The 22,970-nt window shown below is 47.0% G+C and overlaps 1 protein-coding gene across 2 annotated transcripts in view; it reads left to right on the plus strand.

Annotated features, from left to right (window-relative positions):
• The window catches only part of MRTFA (myocardin related transcription factor A), a 94,524-nt gene that overhangs the window by 30,541 nt on the left and 41,013 nt on the right, over positions 1-22,970 (plus strand). For both annotated transcript variants that reach the window (XM_066596184.1, XM_066596183.1), the window contains exons 5-6: positions 16,776-16,933; positions 19,555-19,689. In XM_066596184.1, coding sequence (XP_066452281.1) covers positions 16,776-16,933; positions 19,555-19,689 — 293 coding nt within the window. The remainder of the gene's footprint in view (positions 1-16,775; positions 16,934-19,554; positions 19,690-22,970) is intronic.

Raw genomic sequence — 22,970 nt, forward strand, 5'->3', positions numbered from 1 at the left:
ACTGCCACTTCTCCTGGGTTACATGCTGCCCAACCCCCCGCACGACCCAGTGTCCACAGCGCACACCAAAGTGTCCCTGCGCAGCCTTCAGCTGCCCTCATGCCACACCACCCTCATGTCTATTTATAAGTGCGTCTGCCATGAGGAGGAACCGCAGGCACACACTGCAGAGGGTTGGCACGGCTAGGCAGCGACCCTCTTTAAAAGGGGCGGGGCGATAGCCCACAATGCTGTACAGAAGCAATGAGAAATATAATCCTGTGCCACCGCCATCAGGAGCTGCACACGTGGGCATAGCAATGGGGAACCTATGTGCCACACACTATTCATTCTGTCAAGGTGTCTGCATGCCCCAGTCAGACCGCGGTTTTTTATAAATAGTCACAGGCAGGTACAACTCCGCAATGGGAATTCCGTGTGCACCCACAGCATGGGTGGCTCCCTGGAACCCACCGGCTGTACATAAATGTATCCCATTGCAGTGCCCTGGACAGCAGATCTAACGTCAGATTAAATGCAGGTGGGCTTCGGCCCACACTGCATGCCCCAACCTGACCGGGGTTTTTAATTCATAGACACAGGCAGGTACAACTCCCTATTGTGAAGTCCGTGTGGACCGACAGCATGGGAGGGTCCCAGGAAGCCACAGGCGGTACATAAATAAATCCCATTGCATTGCCCAGCACAGCTGAGGTAATGTCATATTTAATGCAGGTGGGCTTCGGCCCACACTGCATGCCCCAGTCAGACTGGGATTCTTTAGAAGTGGACAGTGCAGTTACAACTCCGTGTGGACCGACAGCATGGGTGGGTACCAGGAAGCCACCGGCGGTACATAAATATATCCCATTGCAGTGCCCAGCACAGCTGATGTAACGTCAGCTTTAATGCAGGTGGGCAAAAAATTTATTGGATTACACTGTAGGCGAGGGCCCAAAAAATTGGTGTACCAACAGTACTAATGTACCTCAGAAAAATTGCCCATGCCCAACCAAGAGGGCAGGTGAAACCCATTAATCGCTTTGGTTAATGTGGCTTAATTTGTAACTAGGCCTGGAGGCAGCCCAGTTAAAATAAAAATTGGTTCAGGTGCAAGTTTCAACGCTTTAATGAGCATTGAAACGTATAAAAATTGTTTACCAAAATTATATGACTGAGCCTTGTGGGCCTAAGAAAAATTGCCCGTTCGGCGTGATTACGTGAGGTTTCAGGAGGAGGAGCAGGAGGAGGAGGATGAATATTATACACAGATCGATGAAGCTAAAAGGTCCACGTTTTTGATGGTGATAGAGAACAATGCTTCCATCCGCGGGTGCAGCCTACGTATTGTTTAGGTATCGCTGCTGTCCGCTGGTGGAGAAGAGAAGTCTGGGGAAATCCAGGCTTTGTTCATCTTGATGAGTGTAAGCCTGTCGGCACTGTCGGTTGACAGGCGGGTATGCTTATCTGTGATGATTCCCCCAGCCGCACTAAACACCCTCTCCGACAAGACGCTAGCCGCAGGACAAGCAAGCACCTCCAGGGCATACAGCGCGAGTTCAGGCCACGTGTCCAGCTTCGACACCCAGTATTTGTAGGGGGCAGAGGCGTCACGGAGGACGGTCGTGCAATCGGCTACGTACTCCCTCACCATCCTTTTACAGTGCTCCCGCCGACTCAGCCTTGACTGGGGAGCGGTGACACAGTCTTGCTAGGGAGCCAGAAAGCTGTCAAAGGCCTTAGAGAGTGTTCCCTGCCTGTGCTGTACATGCTGCCTGATCTCCGCGCCTCCCCTGCTACCTGGCCCTCGGAACTGCGCCTTCGGCCACTAGTGCTGTCGGATGGGAATTTTACCATCAGTTTGTCCGCCAGGGTCCTGTGGTATAGCATCACTCTCGAACCCCTTTCCTCTTCGGGTATGAGAGTGGAAAGGTTCTCCTTATACCGTGGGTCGAGCAGTGTGTACACCCAGTAATCCGTAGTGGCCAGAATGCGTGTAACGCGAGGGTCACGAGAAAGGCATCCTAACATGAAGTCAGCCATGTGTGCCAGGGTACCTGTACGCAACACATGGCTGTCCTCACTAGGAAGATCACTTTCAGGATCCTCCTCCTCCTCAGGCCATACACGCTGAAAGGATGACAGGCAAGCAGCATGGGTACCCTCAGCAGTGGGCCAAGCTGTCTCTTCCCCCTCCTCCTCATCCTCCTCGTGCTCCTCCTCCTCCTCCTCAACGCGCTGAGATATAGACAGGAGGGTGCTCTGACTATCCAGCGACATACTGTCTTCCCCCGCCTCTGTTTCCGAGCGCAAAGCGTCTACCTTTATGCTTTGCAGGGAACTTCTCAAGAGGCATAGCAGAGGAATGGTGACGCTAATGATTGTAGCATCGCCGATCACCATCTGGGTAGACTCCTCAAAGTTTCCAAGGACCTGGTAGATGTCTGCCAACCAGGCCCACTCTTCTGTAAAGAATTGAGGAGGCTGACTCCCACTGCGCCGCCCATGTTGGAGTTGGTATTCCACTATAGCTCTACGCTGCTCATAGAGCCTGGCCAACATGTGGAGCGTAGAGTTCCACCATGTGGGCACGTCGCACAGCAGTCGGTGCACTGGCAGATGAAACCGATGTTGCAGGGTGTGCAAGGTGGCAGCGTCCGTGTGGGACTTGCGGAAATGTGCGCAGAGCCGGCGCACCTTTCCGAGCAGGTCTGACAAGCGTGGGTAGCTTTTCAGAAAGCGCTGAACCACCAAATTAAAGACGTGGGCCAGGCATGGCACGTGCGTGAGGCTGCCGAGCTGCAGAGCCGCCACCAGGTTACGGCTGTTGTCACACACGACCATGCTTGGTTGGAGGCTCAGCGGCGCAAGCCAGCGGTCGGTCTGCTCTGTCAGACCCTGCAGCAGTTCGTGGGCCGTGTGCCTCTTCTCTCCTAAGCTGAGTAGTTTCAGCACGGCCTGCTGACGCTTGCCCACCGCTGTGCTGCCGTGCCGCGCGACACCGACTGCTGGCGACGTGCTGCTGCTGAGACATCTTGATTGCGAGACAGAGGTTGCGTAGGAGGAGGAGGAGGAGGGTGGTTTAGTGGAGGAAGCATACACCGCCGCAGATACCACCACCGAGCTGGGGCCCGCAATTCTGGGGGTGGGTAGGACGTGAGTGGTCCCAGGCTCTGACTCTGTCCCAGCCTCCACTAAATTCACCCAATGTGCCGTCAGGGAGATATAGTGGCCCTGGCCGCCTGTGCTTGTCCACGTGTCCGTTGTTAAGTGGACCTTGGCAGTAACCGCGTTGGTGAGGGCACGTACAATGTTGCAGGAGACGTGGTCGTGCAGGGCTGGGACGGCACATCGGGAAAAGTAGTGGCGACTGGGAACTGAGTAGTGCGGGGCCGCCGCCGCCATCATACCTTTGAAAGCCTCCGTTTCCACAACCCTATACGGCAGCATCTCCAGGCTGATAAATTTGGCTATGTGCACATTTAACGCTTGAGCGTGCGGGTGCGTGGCAGCGTACTTGCACTTGCGCTCCAACACTTGCGCTAGCGACGGCTTGACGGTGCGCTGAGAGACATTGGTGGATGGGGCCGAGGTCAGCGGAGTTGAGGGTGTGGGTGCAGGCCAGGAGATGGTAGTGCCTGTGTCCTGAGAGGGGGGTTGGATCTCAGTGGCAGGTTGGGGCACAGGGGGAGAGGCAGCGGTGCAAACCGGAGGCGGTGAACGGCCTTCGTCCCACCTTGTGGGGTGCTTGGCCATCATATGTCTGCGCATGCTGGTGGTGGTGAGGCTGGTGGTGGTGGCTCCCTGGCTGATCTTGGCGCGACAAAGGTTGCACACCACTGTTCGTCGGTCGTCTGCACTCTCAGTGAAAAACTGCCAGACCTTTGAGCACCTCGGCCTCTGCAGGGTGGCATGGCGCGAGGGGGCGCTTTGGGAAACAGTTGGTGGATTATTCGGTCTGGCCCTGCCTCTACCACTGGCCACCGCACTGCCTCTTCCAACCTGCCCTGCTGCTGCACTTGCCTCCCCCTCTGAAGACCTGTCCTCAGTAGGCGTAGCAAACCAGGTGGGGTCAGTCACCTCATCGTCCTGCTGCTCTTCCTCCGAATCCTCTGTGCGCTCCTCCCTCGGACTTACTCCAATTACTACTACCTGAGTGATAGGCAACTGTGTCTCATCGTCATTGTCCTCCTGACCCACTGAAAGCTCTTGAGACAGTTGCCGGAAGTCCCCAGCCTCATCCCCCGGACCCCGGGAACTTTCCAAAGGTTGGGCATCGGTCACGACAAACTCCTCCAGTGGGAGAGGATTCGGAACCATTGCTGCCCATTCTGGGCAGGGGCCCGAGAACAGTTCCTGGGAGTCTGCCTGCTCCTCAGAATGTGTCATTGTAATGGAGTGAGGAGGCTGGGAGGAAGGAGGAGCAGCAGCCAGAGGATTCAGAGTTGCAGCAGTGGACGGCGCAGAATTCTGGGTGGTCGATAGATTGCTGGATGCACTTTCTGCCATCCACGACAGGACCTGCTCACACTGCTCATTTTCTAATAAAGGTCTACCGCGTGGACCCATTAATTGTGAGATGAATGTGGGGACGCCAGAAACGTGCCTCTCTCCTTATCCCGCAGCAGTCGGCTGCGATACACCTGGATCAGGAGCTCGGCCTGTGCCCACACCCTGACTTGGGCCTCCGTGTCCTCGCCCGCGTCCACGTCCTCTAGGCCTACCCCTACCCCTCAGCATGCTGTATTACCAGTAGTGCAGAAACAGAATGCTGTAATTAAATGTGCCGCTTATTGGCCTGTGGTTGGAGGCTGACTTCGCTTACGGAACGCACAGCAGAGCCAGGAAACAATTTTGCGCACGCCTGTAGTGAGACGTAGGTGCGTATGACTGAGCTAGTGGAATTCACAGCGCAGAAGCAGTCAAGTGGCCAAAGGCCAGTAGTAGGCCTTAAGTATTTTGCTTCTATTTTTTTAAAATGCTGAGCTGATACAGCAGGCAGATACTGTAGGCAGCGTATAATATTATGTATACTGTTTCCCTCTGGCGGGATGAAGGCGGTGATGTAACGGAGACAGCAGAGCCAGGAAACAATTTTGCGCAAGCCTGCTGAAACGCTTAGCTGCGTATTAATTTGGACTACTACCCCCAGCAGATAGATACTGTAGGCAGTGTATAATATTATGTATACTGTTTCCCTCTGGCGGGATGACGGCGGTGATGTAACGGAGACAGCAGAGCCAGGAAACAATTTTGCGCAAGCCTGCTAAAACGCTTAGCTGCGTATTAATTTGGACTACTACCCCCAGCAGATAGATACTGTAGGCAGCGTATAATATTATGTATACTGTTTCCCTCTGGCGGGATGACGGCGGTGATGTAACGGAGACAGCAGAGCCAGGAAACAATTTTGCGCAAGCCTGCTGTAACGCTTAGCTGCGTATTAATTAGGACTACTACCCCCAGCAGATAGATACTGTAGGCAGCGTATAATATTATGTATACTGTTTCCCTCTGGCGGGATGACGGCGGTGATGTAACGGAGACAGCAGAGCCAGGAAACAATTTTGCGCAAGCCTGCTGTAACGCTTAGCTGCGTATTAATTAGGACTAGTACCCCCAGCAGATAGATACTGTAGGCAGCGTATAATATTATGTATACTGTTTCCCTCTGCCGGCATGACGGCGGTGATGTAACGGAGACAGCAGAGCCAGGAAACAATTTTGCGCAAGCCTGCTGTAACACTTAGCTGCATATTAATTAGGACTACTACCCCCCAGCAGACACGCAGTAAACTGAAGACGGTCACAGGCAGCCCAAATATAGTATTTTTCCCCAATTTTTTTGAAAAAGGCCACTGCCTATATAGCCTGTATATCTCTTTCCCTGCCTCACCAGTACTGGCCCTATACTCCGTACAATGACTGCAGACTGAGGACGCAATCCTCTGCACGCCCGATATACAAAAAAAAAATTGGGCAACACTGCTAAAAGCAGCCTCAACAGTACTGCACACGGTCAGATGTGACCCTAAGAAGGACCGTTGGGGTTCTTGAAGCCTAAAATCACTCCTAACACTCTCCCTATAGCAGCTCCGGCATCAGCAGCACTTTCCCTGATCTCTGTCAGAATGCATCTGTGGCGAGCCGCGGGAGGGGCCGATTTATATACTCGGGTGACACCTGATCTCGCCAGCCACTCACTGCAGGGGGGTGGTATAGGGCTTGAACGTCGCAGGGGGAAGTTGTAATGCCTTCCCAGTCTTTCTATTGGCCAGAAAAGCGCGCTAACATCTCAGAGATGAAAGTGAAAGTAACTCGAACATCGCGTGGTGCTCGCCTCTAGTAACGAGCATCTCGAACACACTAATACTCGAACGAGTATCAAGCTCGGACGAGTACGTTCGCTCATCTCTAGTGTTTAAGTTGGGCTACCAGCTCTGTTATTCCTGGGATTGTTTGCAGAAGCCAACGTTTGAGCAGAAGTCTTTTTGCTACTAGAAGAACTATGTGGATGAATCTAGGGAATTTTAGAGTAGATCCGTCTGGCCCTGTCCTCTTGTCATTGTGGAAAATTACAGTTTGTATCTCCCTGGGTACTACTATTCTCCATTAATCCTGTATATATTTTGTAATTTCCTTCCAGAAGTCCTGCACCTGAGCACAACTCCATATGCCATGAAGTAGATCTGTGGCTGGTGTTCCACATTTTGGGCACTGTGTGATGCACTCTGGGAATGAAGGAGATGCTGGAATATCAAAGCCATATAAGGCATGATGCATAATTTTGAAGGTTTCCCTCCAGGTCTCACTGATCAAGCAGGCTCTGATTTTGGACCAACCCTTCAGGATCTTTTCTCCCATATCCGTGTCTTGTGTTATTTTTTCCCACCTGGAAAATATTTTGTGTTTTTCGATTTTCAGGACTTTGTCTTTTATTGCCTTTTGTAGTGTAGATAGTGAGGATCTTCCTGTTGGCTGAGCGATTATAGAATCAAAGTCTGTTTTTCCCACCTCTCTACTGAGATCTCTAAGCCTAGTCTTTCAAAGCTGAAGTGCCTGAGCAATCTGTAGGAATTGTGTCCCTGGTATGTTATACTTAGTCTTGAGCTCGGATGGATGGAGCCATCTGCTTTCTCTCTCGTGCATGAAGTGCTGGGTTACCGCTAAACCTTTTTCTTGCCACTCTTTAAAGACTCTGTCATCATGACCTCTGGGGAATTATGGGCAGCCTATCAGTGGCATAGACTTGGACAACAAGTAGGGAAGTCCAAAGAGCTTCCTTGCTTCCTTCAATGTCACTATCGTGTCTCTCAGTAGTATAGATCGTTTAATTGCTGGTGGAAGGTTGGAGAAATGTGTGTGCAAACATGCTATAAGGTTCCAAGGGTTGGCTAGGCTTGATTCGATGAGTCTGTTGGAATATATATCTGTGCCTCTCATCCAATCTACTATATGTCTTGTTAGGCACGCTATATTGTAGCTTCTGATATTAGGAAAATTCACTCCTCCCTCACTCCTGCTCAGCATTAACTTCTGCAAAGATATCCTCGGGTGCTTTTCTGCCCAAATAAACTTTATAACAGCTGAATTAAGTCACGACACGTCCGCATGCTTGATCAGCACTGGTATAGTTTGCATAGGGTACAGCAACTTAGAAAAGCTCATCATCTTGATAAGTTGGCATCTCCCCCGCATTGAGAGAGGAAGATTTGACCATCTTTTTAATTTTGCCATTATCTTATCAATCAATGGCAGATAATTTAGGGTGTGTAGAGAAGTGGGATCTTTACCTATTTTTATCCCTAAGTATGTAATATGTGTAATATTTAGTCTTCGAATGTGCTTTAGGATCTGCCATAAATATGAGAATGTCATCCGCAAAAAGAGTGGTTTTGATTTCTTGTGTTCCGATTTTTATTCCCTGGAATACGGGGGAATCCTCCAGATGACGTATTAGGGGTTCCAACGCTAGATCAAACAATAGGGGGGACAGCAGACAACCCTGCCTGGTACCTCTATACAGTGGAAATGGGTCTGATAAGAATCCCGGTGTATGGATTCTTGCTGTTGGGTTACTGTAGATGCTGTTTATGTAAGTATGGAAAGGACCCTGCAATGCTATTTTATCCAGGACCAAACCCAGCCAACTCCATTGTACATTATCAAATGCCTTTTCGGCGTCTTAGGAAATTAGCACTGGATTTGGTGCTCGGTGTGTCTGATGTCTTATTGTGTCTAATACGGCAAGGACCTTTCTAATGTTTGCAACTGCTGAGCAATTTTTTATGAACCCTACTTGCGAGGGCCCCACTAGTATGGGCATGAGTGAGCTTAACCGTTCTGCTAGTATTTTAGCAGGTATTTTAAGGTCTTGGTTTATTAGTGAAATGGGCCTGTACGATCCTGGAAGTTGTGGGTCCTTATTGGGCTTGGGAAGCACTTTTATGTGTGCTGTGCTCGCCTGCTTTGGGATTTCTCCTGTTTGTAATATGTGGTTGTAGTATTTTGTCAATGCTGGTGAGACTTGTTCTTTTAAGGCTTTATAGAATTCTGCTGAGTACCCGTCTGGGCCTGGGGCTTTGTTGTTGTGTAGCGATTGTATGGTGAGTTTGACCTCTTCCTCTGTTATATCCCTATTGAGGTATTCTATTTCTGATTCTTGGAGGGATGGCATAGAGACCGAGTTCAAAAAACTCTGCCCGTTATTTGTGCTCGGGGTTGGGGCTTTGTAAAGCGCTTCATAGTATTTTTGTAGTACCTTATTGATTTGCTTTGGATGTCTATGTATACAGTTAGTGTCGTCTTTCAAAGTTGTAATGTGATTTGGGAGAAGGCGTCCCTTGGCCAATCAGGCTAGCAGTCGTCCCGCTTTGTTCCCATATCTAAAGAGCTCCGCCTGGAAGTATGTTTTGTAGGACCTTTCTTTTCTGTCCATCCAGAGATCAAAGTCCAATTTTGCTATCTTCCAGGCCTCTCCATTCTGTGTGGATGGGGATGTCAGGAATGTGGTGTATGCTTCTTTGAGCTTCGCGCTTGCCCTATTAAATTGTGTATTTATTGTCTTCTTAAGGTTCGACATGTAGCTTAGGAGCTTCCCCCGTATTACCGCTTTTGCGGTTTCCCAAAAGAGCGATGTGTTTGAGGAGTGCATTCCATTATAATATTCATACTCTATCCACCATGATTTCAGGGTCTCCAAAACGTTTGTTGGACAAGCAGATAATATTGATGAACTCTTTCTACATCAGATGGCGAAGCTCTCAAAAAAGCACGACATAATGATTATGGGAGATTTTACCTATCCAGATATTTGTTGGGAATCTCTCTCTCTCAGGCAAAAGTAATGGGTCCAGCAAATTCTTATCCGCTCTTGCTGACAACTTTATCTTGAAAAAGGTAGAAAAGAAAACAAGGGGTATCTGCTATATTGGACCTAATTCTTACCAACAGGGAAGAAATGGTTGAGGAAGTAAGGGTGGCTGGGATCTTAGGAGGCAGTGACCATGCTATCCTTGAATTTTGGATAAAAAAGGGAGGAAGACTTAAGAAAACTCTGACCTCAAGGTTGGATTTGAGAAAGGCAAATTTTAATGAACTTAGAAAGAGGGTAGGAAGAATGCAATGGCTGGATGTTCTTAAGGACAGAAATGTCCAAGAAGGTTGGGAAATATTGCAAAATGTGATTCTCAAAGGACAATTGTTAACAATCCCTAAAAAAGGAAGAATGGGAAGCATTTAAAGAGACCAGGATGGATGAACACAGAACCTGCACACATGTTAAAAACGAAGAAAAATATGTTTATGAAATGGAAAGAGGGGGAATATCTAAAAAAGAATATAATTCTGACAAGTGTCAGAAAAGCTAAAGCTAATAATAAATTAAGGCTTACAACAGAGGCTAAAAGCAATAAAAAGGATTATGGGGGTATGGCAAAAGCAAAAGAAAAGTCAAAGATGCTATTGGATGCTTACAAGATGAAAATGTTGAATTGGTTAAGAAAGATGTTGAGATGGTCGAACTTTTAAATTCCTATTTTGTATCTGTTTTCTCTCAGAAAGTAGATGGAACATCAACTGATCTTCCCTGTGCTATTGTTGGAATAAAAGAATGCAGGCTATCTATATGCAGAGACATGGTGAGGGAACACTTAGCTGACTAAAATGAATTCAAGTCTCAAGGTCCAGATGAATTGCATCCTAGGATACTAAAGGAAGCAGTGGAGCCACTTGCCATAGTCTTTGAAAATTCCTGGGGAACAGGAGAAGTCCCAGAAGATTGGAAAAGGGCAAATGTTGTCCCTATCTTCAAAAAAGGGAAGAACGTGGATCCAGGAAACTACAGGTCTGTGAGCCTGACTTCTATACTGGGAAAGAACTTTGAACAAATTATTAAACAGCTTGTATGCAAGTACTTGGATAAAAATGGAGTAAATAACCAGAGCCAGCATGGGTTTGTTAGAAACAAGTCATGTCAGACAAATCTAATTTCTTTCTATGACAAAATCACCAACTGGGTTAATCAGGAAAATGCAGTGGATATAATATATCTTGACTTTACTAAAGCATTTGACAAAGTATCTCACACCATACTTGAAAAAATGACCAAATATGGGATTGATAAGGCAACTGTTACGTGGAGTCATAAATGACTGCATATCCAAGTGGAAGAATATATCAAGTAGGGTACCACAAGACTGTGTCCTAGGCCCAGTGTTCAACATTTTTATAAAGGATCTGAAGGAGGAAATTGATGGGAAACTGATCAAATTTGTCAACAACACAAGGCTAGGAGGGATAGCTAACACTAGGGAAGAGAGAAAGAATATTCAAAAAGATCTAGGAAAGCATGAAGAGTGGGTGGCGACTAACAGAATGGTATTAAGAAAGGAGAAATGCAAAGTCCTACATCTGGGCAAGACAAATGAAAAATGTACATACAGAATAGGAGGAATTGGGCTAAGCAGCAGCACATGTGAAAAAAACTTGGGTATCTATGAGTCAACAATGTAATGCAGCAGCCAAAAATGCAAACACAATTCTGGGATGTATTAAGAGAAGCATAAAGTCTACGTCACATGAGGTAATTCTCCCCCTCTACTCTTCCTTAGTCAGACCACTATACAATGTATGATGCTATACCTGGTATGGACTGAAACAACAGCGGCGCTCACCTGAGTGCTGTTGACTCTTCAATTAGCTGATTGGTGGGGATTTCGAGAGACGGAAGCTACCGATCAACTACTGATAACCTATCCTAAGGATAGGTTATCAATATTGTAATGCTGGAAACCCCTTTTAAAAAGAGAGTATGTGTCCTAACAATGTGTCAATACTAATAAATCTCCATTGTGCCCAGTAGTTACTACCATGCTTTAACAAAATACCGCACCATTATATAAAGATATATTACCAGCATCACACACAGTATAATAAGTACACAATAAATCAGCCACAAGGACGCTACACTCAGTATAACACAATAAAGCAGTCAGTATTTCCCCAAACACAAGAAAAGTCTTGTCGCTATTTGCAAGCTTTGGGGTGCATTTGTGCCTATTTAGGTCACAATCTGGAGCCCTGTTCCATTATTCTGCAAGTAAAATAAACTACTACAGCTTTCAGCAACCGTCTCCAAAACTTTTGAAATATGACAACGTCATGGTGTCCTTTAAACTTTTTTCTAGGCAACATTATTCAGATTAATAGATAACAAGTTACTACAATTGGCAACTCTGAGGCATAAGAATTTAGTAATGCTTCAGCTAGCAGGTAGGCTAAGGTCTAAGATGTAGTTGACTTTTTAGTGAGACATAGATCTACTGTCAGTTCAAGAGGGAAAGTGGAGCCATGGGTGTATGTAGGGACCTCCACAGTACATTACCAGGAGCAGGGACAGCTCATCACCCGGGTATAACAGATTTGTCCTGCTGTAACCTGTAAAACCACCCTCATCCCCTGATGCCATTAATCACCTGATGCTTCTAGCTTTGGATAAATTGGCCACAGCAACCATTTATTCTAAAAAATGAGCAATTCTGTAAACACTCAACATTTTGAAAAACCCACGAAAGAAGGGAGGTCTTTGTAGCCTCAACTAATTCTGTTGCCTCACCAACTAGGGAAATTTCTCGTAATGCCTCCTGCCGCACACCAACCGACTCGGGAGACCAAATTTAATAACTAACGCTTCCCACCGCAAGCCAACCGATTTGGGAGACCCAAACTCACCCAGTTGCCTCTAGTTGCCTACCTCCCAACTCAGAAACCCACTAGCCATTCCCAGGCTGGACACACCCAACATTTCTGCAGGGGATCCACCCTGTCAAAGCCAAGAGGCAACAGACTCACCAAAACTCCATGAAAAGAAGGAATATCCAGCCCCTGCCTTCCCGCCACCCCACATTTCTGTTGACTCCAAGGACCCCCCTTTAACCACTGCCATGACAAATCACCATTTCTTTCCCCTCTATCCACCTCCTAGAACCACAGAAGCTCATGAAGGGCAGGCAGCTAGGACTTCCTCGCTGCCCTTTTGTTTTTTCCTGCTTTTTCCTCCTCTGCTGCTGTCCTGAAAGTGACTCCTCCTAACTTCAGAAACTTTCTCTCCCCTTTTCTCCTCCCCCCTACCCCTTCCAAACAACCTATCCTGCTGTTAACCCTTCACTCCCCATTAACCCTGTCATGCACTGCCTTCACTTACAGCCTTGCAGGCTTCTTTTTACGCACGTCTGATAAATGAGACAGCATATTCTGTCCAGATAGAGTATTGAGGCGTGTTAAGAATCTGTTTATGGGCTTTTCTGTCTGCAAGCTTTCACTCAGTCACTTCACTGCCTTACTGCACTACTGCTCTGTTCATAAGTTGCTTTCTCACTGCATCTTCAGCATCAGAGTATAACCATTGAACCAAGGATCCAGATGTTGTGGAAATGATAACACAGCAGGGAAGTAAAGTGTGGTCTAGACAGGCTACAGCATACGGTTCTACACCGTCTACAGCACAAGGGTCTACACCAGCTACGGCACATGGGTCTACACCGCCTACGTCACAGGGGCCTGCACAGCCTATGGCACAGGGGCCTGCACCGCCTATGGCACAGGGGCCTACACCGCCTACGGCACAGGGGCCTACACCGCCTAAGGCACAGGTGCCAGCACTGCCTACAGCACAGGGGCCTACACCGCCTATGGCACAGGGGCCTACACCGCCTATGGCACAGGGGCATACACCGCCTATGGCACAGGGGCCTACATCGCCTATGGCACAGGGGTCTACACCGCCTATGGCACAGGGGCCTAGACTGGCTAAGGCATAAGATGAAAAGAGAGATAGATAAGGCAATCTGCCACAAAGACCAGCATTGTCGAACTGTGTGTTGTCTTCCTGGCGATCGAGTTCGACATATCGCGGATCAGATTGAAAGATTACTAGGAGGGGCTGGGAGGATCCAGTGGTCATGGTGCTGATTGGCACCAATGAACAAATTAGAGGTCAATGGAGGGCCCTCAAAAATGATTTCAGGGACCCAGGATCCAAGCTTAGGGCAAGGACCTCCAAGGTAGTTTTCTCAGAAAAACTGCCTGCACCACAAGCCATACTAGAAAGGCAGCAGGATCTTAGGGAGGTAAAGAAGTGGCTCCAGCATTGGTGTAAGGAGGAGGGGTTTGGATTCCTGGAGAACTGGGCTGACTTCGCTGTCGGCCAAGGCCTCTACCGTAGGGACGGGCTACACCTTAATGGGGAGGGTGCAGCTGTGCTGGGTGAGAAGATGGCTAGAAGGCTGGAGGAGTGTTTAAACTAGGGACTGGAGGGGGTGGCAAAAAGAGAAACAGGTGGGTAGACAATGTAGATAGCGACCTGAGACCAAGTAATTGAAAAACATATAATCCAGCGTTCAGATGAAAGAAGTGTTCCGATCCTTTAGCAATATACTTAGGCTAGTTTATTTGCAACACATTTTGTCGCAGAACGCAACTTTTTCAAGCAAGATAACATCACAATGTTATGTTTTCTATATGCCACCAAAAGCAACAGAAGAAACTGAAATCTTATTAAGGCAAATAGAAGAGATGTCAAACCCAAATTAAGTAATTATTATGGGGGACTTTAATTATCCGGATATAATATGGGAAGACGAAACCTGCAAATCCCACAAGTGTGATAAGTTCTTGAGAACAATTAAAAGACAACTACCTTACCCAAATGGTGTAGGAGCCAACTAGAGGGAGGGCCACTCTAGACTTATTAACTAACAAACCAGACAGAATCTTGGGGGTGCAGGTGCAGGGACACTTGGGAAATAGGGACCCCAATATAATTAATTTCCAGCTGTCATTCAATAAGAAGCCTTATTAGGGAGCAACAAAAAAACTAAGCTTTAGTAAAGCAAAATTTGATCAGCTCAGAACTACTATCAGTAACATTAATTGGGACAACATACTTATAAATAACAGTACAGATGACAAATGGGAGAAGTTTAAAAACATCCTAATTACCTCATGTGAGCAGTTCACACCCTTTAAAAATAAAAGAAAACAAGTAGTAGGAAACCAATGTGGCTCGACAAGACTGTAATAAAAAAAGAAAGCTTTTAAACTACTAAAACAAGAAGGCAGCGAAGAACCGCTAGGAAAAAAAACTAATCATGTAAAGAAAAGATCAAAATTGCTAAGGAGGAGGCAGAAAGACTGATCACCAAAGAGAGCAAAAATAACCCTAAACTATTCTTCAATTATATAAACAGTAAAGGGATTTGCATTGAAAGCACTGTCTCTTTAACAAATAATGCAGGAGAAACCATAGAAGACGATGGGAGGGAAGGCAAATCTATTAAATAGTTTTCTTTACAAGTGTATTCACAAATTAAAAAGAAATGTCACACCAGATGCAGGGGAATAAAATGAACCCCTTGCTAAATATTGCATGCCTAACACAGAAGGAAGTGTTCTAAGGGAACTAAGTGACATGATAGCTAGACCGCTATTTCTTATATTCATGGACACTATTGAGGATGGGGTTGTACGACTGGATTGACGCGTTGCCAATGTGGTTCCAATATACAAAAAGGGGTCTAAAAGTGAGCCTGGTAATATTCGAGGGGTTTCTGAGAGATGCCATCCTAGATTACCTCAAGGAAAACAACAGAATAACTCCTCATCAGCACGGGGTCATGAGGGGTTGCTCATGCCAAACCAATCTGATCAGCTTCTACAATGAAGTAATTCTAGGCTGGACCTGGGAGAATCTATTTAACTTGTATATCTGGATTTCTCTAAAGCATTTGACACTGTGCCGCATAATAGATTGATATATAAAATGAGACAGCTCGCTGTCGGGTGAGAACGTGTGTATCTGGGTGAAGAACTGTCTTGGAGATAGAAAACAAAGGGTGGTAATAAATGCTTTGTACTCTGATTGGGCCACCGTTGCTACTGGGGTGCCACAGGGTTCAATACTAGGCCCCATTCTATTCAATATATTTATCCCTGATAGAGGGACTGCACAGTAAAAATATCAATATTTGCACAGGATACAAAATTATACAATATAATTAATACAACAGAGGACAATGTACAGCTGCAAAAGGACCTAGATAAACTGGGGGCTTTGGTAGAAAAATGGCAAATGAAGTTCAATATTGATAAATGTAAGGTTATGCACATGGCCAGGAGAAACGGACGTCACCAATATACACAAAATGGGGTACTGCTAGGGAAAAGTGATATAGAAAAAGACCTGGGGGTACTAGTGGACTGTAGATTTAACTGAAGCAATTAATGCCAATCAGCTGCTGCAAAAGCAAATAAACTCTTAGGGTGCATTAAAAGAAGTATAAGGGCGAGGGACAAGAACATTATTCTTCCACTATATAAGGCACTTGTTAGGCCCCATATGGAATACTGCGTACAGTTCTGGACATCAGTGCTCAGGAAAGATGTTGCAGTGCTTAAGGGGGTTCAAAAAAAGGGCAACTAAATTAAACTGAATGGGAGGACTGGAATACCCAGAGAGGCTATCAAAATTGGGATTATTCACCCTGGAAAAAAGACTGTTACGGGGTGATCAAATAACTATGTATAAATACATTAGGGGACAATACAAGGATCTCTTCCATGATCTGTTTATACCCAGGACTGCGATGGTAACAAGAGGGCATCCTCTACGTCTAGAAGAAAGCAGGTTTCATCACTAACATAGAAGGGTGTTCTTTACTGTAAGAGCAGTGAGACTGTGGAACTCTCTGCCTGAGAACGTGGTGATGGCAAAATCCATAGAGGAGTTTAAGAAGGGGGTAGATGTCTTTCTAGAGCGCTATGATATTACAGGACATAGACATTAGAGGTTGTTGATCTCAAATGTTGATCCAGGGATTACTCTGGCTGCCATTATGGAGTCAGGAAGTATTTTTTCCCCCAAATGAGCTAAATTGGCTTGTTGGAGTTTTTTAGCCTTCCTCTGGACCAACAAAGGGGGGAAGGGGTTAAACAGGCTGAACTAGATGGACATTGTCTTCATTCAGCCTAACATACTATGTTACTAAAAGGGCCTAGGCAGGGTGGTTCCTCCTCACAGATCTGAGTTTGAGTCTGGCATCACAGCTGGTTCCTACAGAAGTTGATTCGGAGATGTGCTACTAGGCCAGCAATAGCATAGGATCCCTAAGCTTTCACTTTGCAAAAGCTGAAATATAGTTCCACACACCTGGTCGGTGGTAGATTGCCACCGACAGATAGACTTTCTATGCTCAAGTTCATTTTAATTTCTTTTTTATAAAAGTATGTTTATGTCACAGATGTGAATTATGCCAAGATGGCAGATAGCTCTTCTTCTGATGAAGATAGTGGTGATACATTGTCCCCTGAACAGCCAGCTAGCCGGGATTCACAGGGGTCCGTGCCAGTTTCTGCAGATTCCAAACATATAGATGTACCTCTTCTACCTACAACACAGGTAAGACCTGCTGAGTATTGTACTCTGTTCTTGGCTAACGGGAATGGGGCAGGCCAAGGCCAGTTTTTGTTTGTTAATTTTTTTCATGTACAGCGGCTGTCTGCAGGGTATAGAGAGGGTTCCTGAGTTGTCTTTGACAGCTGACGCCCGGCCACAGCACCCATAATTGGAGATAACACTGATCACAGCTGATAACCATTTACATGCTGCAGTCCATTCTGAGATTAGCATTTAAAGGTACTTCAAGGCAGTGACTGCTGTCAGTGCTAGGATACATCGGGGTCGGAGCACAGGCCGCTGCTTACCTCTGTGTAGTGCACAACACTTGTAACTGCAGGCTGGTATCTCATTAAAATTAATGGAAGCTGAGCTCCATTTAACTCTACTTCGAAATTTTTCAGTGCTATCAAAAGATACAACTGATCCTGCAAAAAAAAAAAATAAGCCCTTTAGACAGCTACGTCGACAAAAAAATAAAAAGATATAATTTTTTTTTAAAGCAGACATAAGATAACAAATAATATTTAAAAAATGTCCATGTCCTCAAGATATAACATCTCTACACAGATACACATCATATTTACCATAACTAAATAGACAGAAAATCTCCATGATCCTGATGGTAATAAACATCCCAGTCATAGAGTTGACAATAACCTGATGAAGAACTGGGAGTGAATAGATGTGCAATTGTTTATCATGTCACTCCTTTCTATGAAGTACTGTTTCTGTTGTCCAGCTCCTATTTTAAAAACTCAATTTGCCAGAATGAGGAAAAAACATTTGAATGACCCTCAGCATTTCCTTGATCAATGTGAAAGCTAGAGCAAATGCACACTTGTCGTCCGAGTTGTGGTAAAAAGCACAACTTCTGTTGAAGTACAATTTCCAGTATGATCTGACAAATGATCAGAGCATGCTGGGACAAAAGTACCAAATGCACTATACACATTGTTACGTCTTCTAAATGACCAAACTCAGAAATTCAGACAGAACCCAGACGGCATAGACAGAACTCAGACAGCATAGATAGAACTCAAGAACTCAGACAGAATATGGACACTGAGAAACGGACTTCACACTTGATGAGAGCTTACATCTGCTTCTGTAAGAAAGAAAAAAATCCACCACCATTGTTAAAAGTAAAAAAAAATGGATCCATCAAAAGCAGCATATAGTGTAGTTGTTTGTAGTAACATGTACCTCAATATATTTGAAACCATGGTACAAATCTTGTTACAGATTTTGAAAATATGCCTGAAACTTCTGAATCTTTTCGCGCAGCGATGCTCTTTTACATACATCTACTAGTGCACATAACAGCACATTTTACATATGGATAAGCTTCTACTGTAAGTCCACACATTGTGCACATGTTGCCTATTTTCAATCAGCTTATTACAGTACAAGCTATGTGGATGGGATTTCAAGAAACAAATTCATACACTGCAGACAAAATTTGTAGCAGAAATTGCAGTGCAGATTTAAAATCTGCAGCATGTCAATTAATACACTTGATTTTACCTCTTCAGATGAGGGGATGAAATCCAAAGTTAATTGGCACCAATATATGTGACAAATCTGAAGATAAGACTACATTAAAAGAATTCCCTGCTGCTACATCTGCCACATCTGTGACAGATGCAGCAGAGAAATTCTTCAATTCTCTACCGCAGCTGTCACACATGTCAGCTGCGGTAGAGGATTGTGCTGCCGGCAACCCCTTCAATTGATTTCAGAGAAGGGCTTTAAATATAAGCCTTTCCCTGAAAATCCTGAAAAAGTGCTGTAAAAAACAAAAAAAAAAACATTCTTACCTCCCTTCAGCTGCCGGGGCTCAGCCTCATCTTCTAATGGCTGTCCCCAGCTCTCTAGTGCTGATCTATCAGCAGGCGGGGATTTAAAATCCCCACCTGCTGAAAGAGCTGTTTGTGATTCATTCTGCCGTCGTTCATTCGGCGAGAGCTGCCTGTGATTGGCTGAGCACATCAGCCAATCACAAACAGCTCTTTCAGCACCAATGCAACACTAATAGAGTTCTTCATCCCCGCGGGGGTCACGGCAGCGGTGGAGAGGTAAGTATATTTTTTAGTATTTTTTTTACACTTACATTTTTCTTTTTAAGGCAAAGGCTTATATGTAAAGCCCTTCCCTGAAAAAGAATGCAGGCGTGCCGGCAGACCATTGTTTTCAATGGAGCTACCGGCAGCAGCCACGGCTCCATTGAAAACAATGCGTGCATTCCCAATGGTGCACGCATGTCCTATCTTTGAATGACACCATTGAATTGCTGTGATTGGTTAATCGTGCGCCAGCTCTGATTGGCTGATGCAGTGCTCGATGAACCAATCAGAGCAATTGCTTGCTGGAGGTGGGGTATTCAAGCCACGCTACCAGGAAGAAATGTTCTGTCGGTGTTCGGGACTACACGGAAGCCTGCAGCAGCGATGCAGCCCAACGCATGGGACCTGAACGCCATCTACTAGATTTTTAAATTTTTTTCATGTAGTGTAGCTAGGGCTTATTATCGGGGTAGACACAAACATTTTTATAAGTGACCCTGTTATCTAAAAAAAAAATTTGCTGTTTGACATTGTGTTGCTGTTACTCTTTAATTACAGACTCTTACTTCGCTGCAGCTAGGATCGGAACATGCACGAAAAAACATTGCCTCTGGGTTGTTACAGTCCACTAATGTGAACTCCAAAAATGGTTTCCCTGTTCCACCTAACAAATCCTTTCCAGTAATTGTAAAGGTAAAAAAAAGTATACATATTTTTTTGTTGATAAAACACAACAAATGTTTAAAGGGAGGATGGGAGCAGTCTAGACCTCAAGAGTTCATTACATTTATATTCTCAAAGTGGCATTACAAAGGATGCTAACTAGAGATGAGCGAACGTACTCGTCCGAGCTTGATACTCGTTCGAGTATTAGCGTGTTCGAGATGTTCGTTACTAGAGGCGAGCACCACGCGATGTTCGAGTTACTTTCACTTTCATCTCTGAGACGTTAGCGCGCTTTTCTGGCCAATAGAAAGACAGGGAAGGCATTACAACTTCCCCCTGCGACGTTCAAGCCCTATACCACCCCCCTGCAGTGAGTGGCTGGCGAGATCAGGTGTCACCCGAGTATATAAATCGGCCCCTCCCGCGGCTCGCCACAGATGCATTCTGACATAGTTCAGGGAAAGTGCTGTCTTGCTGGAGTTGCTATAGGGAGAGTGTTAGGAGTTATTTTAGGCTTCAAGAACCCCAACGGTCCTTCTTAGGGCCACATCTGACCGTGTGCAGTGCTGTTGAGGCTGCTTTTTCAAGTGTTGCACCTTTTTTTTTTTTTTGTATATCGGCCGTGCAGAGCATTGCGTCCTCAGTCTGCAGTAATTTTACATAGTATAGGGCCAGTAGTGCTGAGGCAGGGACAGTGAAAAAGGTGAAAGACATATACTGTCTATATAGGCAGTGGGCTTTTCCAAAAAAATTTGGGAAAAAACATTCTATTTGGGCTGCCTGTGACCGTCCTGAGTGTACTGCGTCTCTGCTGGGGGTAGTAGTCCTAATTAATACGCAGCCAGCTAAGTGTTACAGCAGGCTTGCGCAAAATTCTTTCCTGGCTCTGCATTGGCCGTTACATCACCGCTGTCATCCTGTCCAGAGGGAAACAGTCTGCAGTAATTTTACATAGTATAGGGCCAGTAGTGCTGAGGCAGGGACAGTGACAAAGGTGAAAGACGTATACTGTCTATATAGGCAGTGGGCTTTTCCAAAAAAATTTGGGAAAAAACTTTCTATTTGGGCTGCTTGTGACCGTCCTCAGTGTACTGCGTCTGTGCTGGGGGTAGTGGTCCTAATTAATACGCAGCCAGCTAAGTGTTACAGCAGGCTTGTGCAAAATTCTTTCCTGGCTCTGCTGTGCGTTCCGTAAGCGAAGTTAGCCTCCAACCACAGGCCAATAAGCGGCACATTTAATTACAGCGTTCTGTTTCTGCACTACTGGTAATACACCATGCTGAGGGGTAGGGGTAGGCCTAGAGGACGTGGATGTGGACGCAGGCAAGGACGCGGAGGCCCAAGTCAGGGTGTGGGCACAGGCCGAGCTCCTGATCCAGGTGTATCGCAGCCGACTGCTGCGGGATTAGGAGAGAGGCACGTTTCTGGCGTCCCCACATTCATCTCACAATTAATGGGTACACGCGGTAGACCTTTATTAGAAAATGAGCAGTGTGAGCAGGTCCTGTCGTGGATGGCAGAAAGTGCATCCAGCAATCTATCGACCACCCAGGGTTCTGCGCCGTCCACTGCTGCAACTCTGAATCCTCTGGCTGCTGCTCCTCCTTCCTCCCAGCCTCCTCACTCCATTACAATGACACATTCTGAGGAGCAGACAGACTCCCAGGAACTGTTCTCGGGCCCCTGCCCAGAATGGGCAGCAATGGTTCCGAATCCTCTCCCACTGGAGGAGTTTGTCGTGACCGATGCCCAACCTTTGGAAAATTCCCGGGGTCCGGGGGATGAGGCTGGGGACTTCCGGCAACTGTCTCAAGAGCTTTCAGTGGGTGAGGAGGACGATGACGATGAGAAACAGTTGTCTATCACTCAGGTAGTAGTAATTGGAGTAAGTCCGAGGGAGGAGCGCACAGAGGATTCGGAGGAAGAGCAGCAGGACGATGAGGTGACTGACCCCACCTGGTTTGCTACGCCTACTGAGGACAGGTCTTCAGAGGGGGAGGCAAGTGCAGCAGCAGGGCAGGTTGGAAGAGGCAGTGCGGTGGCCAGGGGTAGAGGCAGGGCCAGACCGAATAATCCACCAACTGTTTCCCAAAGCGCCCCCTCGTGCCATGCCACCCTGCAGAGGCCGAGGTGCTCAAAGGTCTGGCAGTTTTTCACTGAGAGTGCAGACGGCCGACGAACAGTGGTGTGCAACCTTTGTCGCGCCAAGATCAGCCGGGGCAGCCACCACCACCAGCCTCACCACCACCAGCATGCGCAGACATATGATGGCCAAGCACCCTACAAGGTGGGACGAAGGCCGTTCACCGCCTCCGGTTTGCACCGCTGCCTCTCCCCCTGTGCCCCAACCTGCCACTGAGATCCAACCCCCCTCTCAGGACACAGGCATTACCGTCTCCTGGCCTGCACCCACACCCTCACCTCCGCTGTCCTCGGCCCCATCCACCAATGTCTCTCAGCGCACCGTCCAGCCGTCGCTAGCGCAAGTGTTGGAGCGCAAGCACGCTCAAGCGTTAAACGTGCACATAGCCAAATTTATCAGCCTGGAGATGCTGCCGTATAGGGTTGTGGAAACGGAGGCTTTCAAAGGTATGATGGCGGCGGCCCCGCGCTACTCAGTTCCCAGTCGCCACTACTTTTCCCAATGTGCCGTCCCAGCCCTGCACAACCACGTCTCCCGCAACATTGTACGCGCCCTCACCAACGCGGTTACTGCCAAGGTCCACTTAACAACGGACACGTGGACAAGCACAGGCGGGCAGGGCCACTATATCTCCCTGACGGCACATTGGGTGAATTTAGTGGAGGCTGGGACAGAGTCAGAGCCTGGGACCGCTCACGTCCTACCCACCCCCAGAATTGCGGGCCCCAGCTCGGTGGTGGTATCTGCGGCGGTGTATGCTTCCTCCACTAAACCACCCTCCTCCTCCTCTTCCTCCTACGCAACCTCTGTCTCGCAATCAAGATGTGTCAGCAGCAGCACGTCGCCAGCAGTCGGTGTCGCGCAGCACAGCAGCACAGCGGTGGGCAAGCGTCAGCAAGCCGTGCTGAAACTACTCAGCTTAGGAGAGAAGAGGCACACGGCCCATGAACTGCTGCAGGGTCTGATAGAGCAGACCGACCGCTGGCTTGCGCCGCTGAGCCTCCAACCTGCATTAAAGCTGACGTTACATCAGCTGTGCTGGGCACTGCAATGGGATATATTTATGTACCGCCGGTGGCTTCCTGGCACCCACCCATGCTGTCGGTCCACATGGACTTCCCATTAAGGAGATGTACGTGCCTGTGTATACTTATAAAAAACTCGA

The sequence above is a fragment of the Eleutherodactylus coqui genome, chromosome 3 (genome assembly GCF_035609145.1).
Source record: "Eleutherodactylus coqui strain aEleCoq1 chromosome 3, aEleCoq1.hap1, whole genome shotgun sequence".
In the NCBI taxonomy this organism is placed as follows: Eukaryota; Metazoa; Chordata; class Amphibia; order Anura; family Eleutherodactylidae; genus Eleutherodactylus; species Eleutherodactylus coqui.